This window comes from Cryptomeria japonica, chromosome 6 (genome assembly GCF_030272615.1).
Source record: "Cryptomeria japonica chromosome 6, Sugi_1.0, whole genome shotgun sequence".
Taxonomy (NCBI): Eukaryota; Viridiplantae; Streptophyta; class Pinopsida; order Cupressales; family Cupressaceae; genus Cryptomeria; species Cryptomeria japonica.
This window is the reverse complement of record NC_081410.1, coordinates 196,602,365-196,609,383: the sequence shown is the minus strand read 5'-3', so window position 1 is coordinate 196,609,383 and position 7,019 is coordinate 196,602,365. Positions and strand designations below refer to the sequence as shown.

The 7,019-nt window shown below is 32.5% G+C and overlaps 1 protein-coding gene across 1 annotated transcript; it reads right to left on the bottom strand.

Moving 5' to 3' along the window:
• Nucleotides 1-282: 282 nt before the first annotated feature.
• On the bottom strand, nt 283-1,261 carry LOC131063515 (protein GLUTAMINE DUMPER 5). Its single transcript, XM_059207600.1, has one exon. It carries the CDS (start codon nt 1,072-1,074, stop codon nt 709-711), a length of 366 nt encoding a protein of 121 aa, XP_059063583.1. The 5' UTR covers nt 1,075-1,261; the 3' UTR covers nt 283-708.
• Nucleotides 1,262-7,019: the final 5,758 nt, after the last annotated feature.

The following is a 7,019-nucleotide window of genomic DNA, read 5'->3' as shown; positions in this document are numbered from 1 at the left end:
TTAACAATACAGAAATTCAATCGTAATACTATAACAAATGTCCCTTATTTCATCTCTAAACATAGATGGAGAAACATATCCAGAACAGTGTTAAACAATATACATGAAATCATACATCTATCTGAAGTACTTGGACCCTTTATCATGTTCCCAGTGAGAAAAAGAGCCTTGCATATGAAATCTATCACCCTGGATGCAAAATCCATCATTAAATTGCATTACTCAGAGACTAAAATTTACCCAAAAAATGCATTACTCGGAGACTAATTTACCAAAAAAACAGAAAACAATATACTTATCAATGGTATTACAGCAATCAGCCTTATCTTTATTAACAATTGCCATTATTTATACTCTCATATTCAGAGGCTACATCACAGAGATTAGTGTTCCCATATGTGCTCATAACACTCTTCATGTCTGCAGCATTCACAGGAGAATCACAGCTCAACTTATATGCAAAAGAAAAAACTTAATACATATCAATTTTATCACTGTTTATTTACTTTCTTTGGTCAGAAACAGAAGTGGGTAAGCAGTGAAACTAAAAATATGGAAATTTCAACAGAAGAAAAACCAAACATTGTGCATTCATGGACTATAGTGGAAAAAAGTAAAGTAAAAAGTAAAGTAAAGTGTCTTTTATAGTCTGCTATGTCGACCATCTATATACGGATCTACAGATGAACTAAAGTCGTATGGGACTACTCATACTCCTTGGGAGAGATTTAGATTTGAAGAAGCAGGATTTGCAAAGAAAGTGGGAGTTTCATTTCCGGCCATAATCACCACCACTTTCTGTTCTTCATCTCCCACTGATATTTCTGCCAACTCATTTGAAGCAATAATGTCTGGGCCAGTTTGTGTTTGTTGCTGCTCTTTGCAGTAAGAGCGAGCGAGAACAAGAACTGCAAAGGCAATGAGAAGCACAATAGTTGCAAAGCCGCCAAAAAGAAAAGGAACAGGCCAACGCCACTCTGAGTGCCCGCCATTTGCAGAAGCTTCTGTATTACCACTACTCTTGTTATACATACTCAAACTTGATCTCAAAAAAGAGCTCTGCACAACTTTCATTTATCAGATTAGCAAAACTCCACCTTGATTATTGTACTAAGTCCTTAACTGGCAACGTTTTACTCAGGATTTGTTACTCCAAGAAACAATCGACTCTGGATAATGACTGAATTGATCTGAGGCGCAAAACTTGCAGGTTTGATTAGATGGTGAAGGCCCCAAATAATTGATTGAGTAGATGAGGATATATAGTGAAGTTATGAGGCGAAGAGAGTGAGGAGGAGATGAAAAGTGGGTTAGATTCCGAAGCTACATGAAACAATAACTACAGACAAATTGTTTGTGGTTTGATCTTTCATCCAAACATTTTTTGACAGCGAATCGACAATAGCATCCATGTAAAATGTTCATTTCCTTTAGTGCTTCAGGATCCGTACCTTGGGCCAATAGATTGTCTACACGGCTCATTGTACACTTCAAATCAAACAAGACCTATGCGCTGGCCAATCTCTCTCAAAAGAATGATCGTGCTTTGCCAAATAGCTCGTCAAAGTTGTGTGTAGGATATTTTTTCTTAATGGTGGTTTGTTCACAAATTCGTTTTCGTTTTTGTTATCTGATATGGGAGCACGAGAACCTCTTTGGTCAAGAGCGAAGGACTGGGGTATCCATTCAGCCAAATTTGTCTGGGGCAATGATCCCGACCTCATTCCTTTTTAATGTCCAAGCCTTGCATTAAACAAGACTTGATCTCTCCTTGGTGGGCTCATTAAAAACCTTTCAACTTCATGACCGGCAAACCAAAGGTCCATTGACAAATAGTCTTGTTTGATTTACGATTGAACTTTAAAATAATTGAATGCGTTACATAATAAACATAGATCAAGAAACAGTATGAATTGAGATTGAAATATGGTGGGGATTTTGAGATAAGAATGTGGTGGAGTGATTGACCCTGAAGAGCTTAAATAGAAATAGGATGCCTATTGGATGCTAAAATGTTTTGGAAGGGATAATGGATTAAATTTGGAATTGAATTAGTGATTAGAGATATGTGATGTGTGTAGTTTTATGGATGTTAGGAAAGGATTATTTGTGTATTTTTGTTAAAGTAAAGTTTAATTTTTTATTTTCCAAGATAAAATTTGAAATCTAGAAACATTAATTTTATCTACATTTAAGAAGTTGTACTGCTAAAAGACATTGTTGGAGCATGCTATGAATAGAGGTTAGTGGTTTATGTAGTGGCTAATATTTGTCGACTGGTTAATAATTGAAATTTGGGTATCAAAATTTGGCTAATATTTCAACATTTAAGGTAACCTGGATGGCCAAATTTTTACAAAATTTAATTATAGTCTCATTAAAATTGCCAAATAATTTCTTTTATTAAAAAAGTTAACTCAAAGATTTGTCACAATATTCAATACATGATTAGATTAGATTCACCTAGATTTTATAAGTTATTGTAGAGTTCTATATTAATTCACCAATAATATATCATAATTATTAATTACTTTAGGGCCATATCACCAATCTTTAGTTGCCAACTTTGATTTATAATACGATCTAATGGTTCTTATTTCATTCCTTGAGGTAAAATGTACCTATTTAATTTGTGATGTTCATGTAGGCTGATTTTTTTTTGAATTGTTGATCTCAATGGAAATCAATGGTCTTAAAGAAATTTTGGACCTGATGAGTTAAAATTTATATAGGTACATTTATCTCATAGAATAAAGTGAGGGTTATTAGATAATATTTTAAATTAACGATAACAACTAAATATTATAGAAACTACTTTTTAAACACACCAATGATTACCACCTTTAGGCCTCTACTTTTCTATAATAATTCTATTTTCTTTAAATTGGAAAGATTTTCCATGGTAATTAGTGCATTTTTTTATTATTGTCCAAGATTCGCCACTATTTTCTACAAAAAAATTATGATTTAAAAAAGTTTGCTAATAAAACTGATATTATTTTTAAAAGAAAATGAGAGATTTGTAAATATAAATTAATATTTATTCTAAAAAAAAAAATATTTCCCATGATTTTATATCCTTTTTAAGGGGTTTTCTTGAAGTTATTCTTAATAGAGGCAACTGCACTTGATTTCCTTGATGAAAATTAAGATTATGGTTTTCGTTATTTAACCATCATGGATTATGATTTACAATTTTTTTTCTTATGCCAAATTCAAAGAATTGTGTATACTAGAAAGAAGGGATAAATAATGCCTACATTACAAATGATCTAAATTGTCCTATCTCCTTGGACTCATTCCAAAGCCAAGTGACTGTTAATGAAAAATGTCATTGGTTATTATTGTATTTCATTATTGCTAAGGATATTTAGCATCAAAGTGAGTTTACTAAGCTCCCTTTCACTACTTAGGCCTTCATTCACCAATTTCATGGAGACCTTGACACTCCATCTATGAGTGATTTTTCTTTGAATAATCTTTTACATATGTATAATATTGAGGTTACCCTCCTCAATATTATCCTCCTCTTTCTGATGCCCCTTTTATAGTTGAAGAAATTTATTCTCTAGTTATTGCTACTTTAAAGTACAAATTTGCTCTTTCAAGAGCTTCTAGTGATTCGTTGTAGCAAGATTATATAAATACTCTAGACTAACCTCATTGAGATGCATTTTACTAGACACCTCTTCTCTATTTCTTAGATTTCACCGTTTTGAACCTAGATGACACCATTGAGGATATACCTTTCCTATTGAAATACATTCCTCTTCATTAGAGCTTACAATAATTTCTTTAAGGTCTTTCAATGATTCCCTATAATAGGGTTCTTCTTATCTATAAGAGCCACTTCATTAAGAGATCTATTTATTAGATATTTCATATATATTTGTGGACTTTCATCTTTTAAATCATAATGACACTATTGAGGATATGTGTCTTCTCTAAATGATGATAACTTTGATGAAATTGCTTCCACTTCCTTGTATGTATTTTATCTACCTCATCATTCTTATATAGTAAGACAACATGAATTTTTTGAATTTTGTGATTTATCTCACTCTTTATTATGTTGACCACTTCTATGGAAGCATCTAGATCTTGGTTCAATTCTCATACTAATATTAAGAGCCACTAGATTCATGTTTGATACTTGATTTATTTTGTCAACAATTATTATGATTTACTATTGGCTTTGTTGAGAAACATCAAAAACATCTTTCTACACTCTCATTGAGGTATTCTCCTTACCTCTTTTTAGGGAACTATATTTTTGAATAGGTACTTTGGCCTTGTTTTTAGGACCTATTTATAATTATTATAAACCTGCTTTTGGGACTATTTTCTCTTTGGTTATAATGAGGCTATTTATAAACCATCTCTTTCTTCCCCATCTCATGCTTCCTTATTGCCATATTCTATAGTTATCCTTGGCACTATTGATCAAAATTTGGCACATTTGATAACTAGCATTCAAAGATATTCAAGCATTTTATAAATATATTTTTTCTCTTACCACCCTTAATTCTACCTTTGGAGATAGAATTGAATATTCTTGTAGCTCAAGGTTTTTCTTCCAAAAGAAAGGTACACCATTTGTTGTAGAGGGACCTAATTGAATACTTATTTTGAGACATATAAATTTACATAATCTCTCTATTATGTGGAATTATTTATCTTTCAAGGACATTACATCTAGAAGCTAATTTTTTAGGGAAACTAATTAGTTCTCTCTCCTCTCTATCTTTTAGGGCTTTTTTTTTTTTTTTTTCTTTTTTAGTTTTTTTGGGTGTGGTTATTATCTCTTCCTGTCGAGATTTTTCTCGTTGTGGGCAAATATATTTGTATATGCATACCTCTTTAAGGTTTACTTTGTAGAACATGCCACATGATTGAGAGGGGGGGTTAATTAGTCCAAATCTCAAAATACTTCACTTATGATCTATTAAACTTTAAATCATAATTAATTTATCATTGTAATTATGAAACATGAAAGAACATAGCACGAAAAAATACATGAACACCAGATTTAAGTGGAAAACCCTAAACAAGGAAAAACCATGATGAGAATCACACTCACAATATGAATAAATTATTACAATATTTATGCTCAAAGACAAGGATCTCACTACCCCTAAAAGGAACTTCAAGACTAAGGCACACAACCTTAGGGAAAGATACAAAGGGTTGCTTAAACTACCAAAAGGAACACACCTTCTATTGGTAGGCGCAAAGGATCAATGAATTGAAATGAATAAGATCTCCTGATCATGAAACAATCCTTGAACCACTGGGTCAAGTGACCAATATCATGGAAAATATATGTAATCACAAACACTATCTCAACTCTCCTCTCAACTATCTTTCACACTTTTGCAATATTAAATCTGCTTGCACATCATTCATATACACTTCACATCAACTTACATCCATCCCATACACAACTCATACATTTGCACTTGTATATATATAGGACAATTTACTCAAACCCGAAACTAGGTTGTCCATAGATAAAATATACAATATTACACAAATTAGGCTACCCAAAGCTATAAAATCATATGTGGTCCACTCTAGGAGATAGAGAGGAACCAAACACATCACAACACAACCTTTTCAACTAATTCCAATGAAATGTACATGCTAACACATCCACCAAGGTTGGCACCAAGTGAAATATGTAGATAAACAATGTAGCATGCCAACCAGTCAATGCAAACAACTTCTCCAATGTGCACAAATTAATGTGGATCTACACATACTATGGTGAGACCCATATACAAATAAAAAACCAACCACCAAAATATATCAGGACCAAAAAGGCATGATCCAAATATAACACATCACCTTAGTCAGTCAAAACCCAGACCAACTAACAATATTGAACTCATAACAACATAACTTCATTTTCAGGTCAAACCATCACTAGAAAATTGAATTGGAACACTGCACAAATCAAATAAACATTTTGTCCTAGCCACAACACTAAAAACCACATATCAGTGAATTACCAAGCATTCTTCAAACCATTTCTAACAAACATTCCACTATATAAAAAAATAACACCTAACTCAACCATTTGAGCAATAGAGGACTTGTAAACTTTATAGTACAATATAAATAGATCATAAACATTATATCCAGAACTGCACTCCATGATATTTACATATTGAAGGAATGCGAAGCATTCTTCCACTGAGACATTAATTTTTTTTTCCTACATATTGAACCTTCTACTACACCAACCTTTCAGAAATACCTCATACATACTTAATGTCATTAGTAGACCACCCAACAAATCAGACCATACTTTTCTAGACTATCTGCAACACATAGTGACACTAATGAAAACACAATACATGTTGACATTAATGACAAAATAACACAACTCATTTGCAACACATGTCGACATCAATGAAAACATAACACAATAACTCAAGTTTCCAACATTATCCCCATTTTTATTGATGGAAACACTTTTGTACCACCAACAACAAAGACAACTAAGACACTTGTGTATGAACAACATTATAGACAATTTCAAAACACTTGTGTACCAGCAACAACAAAGACAATTGAACTCAAATTGTATATCTCTCCTCCTTTGACATCAAGGACAAAGGATCGTATGCTAAATTCTCTCCCCCTTTGACATCAAGTACAATGAACAAAAGTTTTAATAACTCTTCCTACTATTGAAACTCTTTTCCCCTATTAGTAGACCACTATAGATCGTAGAATTACTCTAATTCTCTCTTACCCTTTCAAAAATATCACAAATAGATGCAATACTCCCCTTGATGGGGATATCATTCTTCTATAACTGTTTTCCTACAATAAAAAAGCCTCATCCTTATCTGCTTTCCTAAGAGCAACAACTACATCAATCCAGGAAGCAATAATAAATCTTTGAAAGATCCCCTTGGATAGATGCACTACTATGTATACTCCTTATATCATCTACATTTCTCCTATTTCTTCTTGAATGTTTCAAAGTCCCTTCTACAACTTTATCTTTA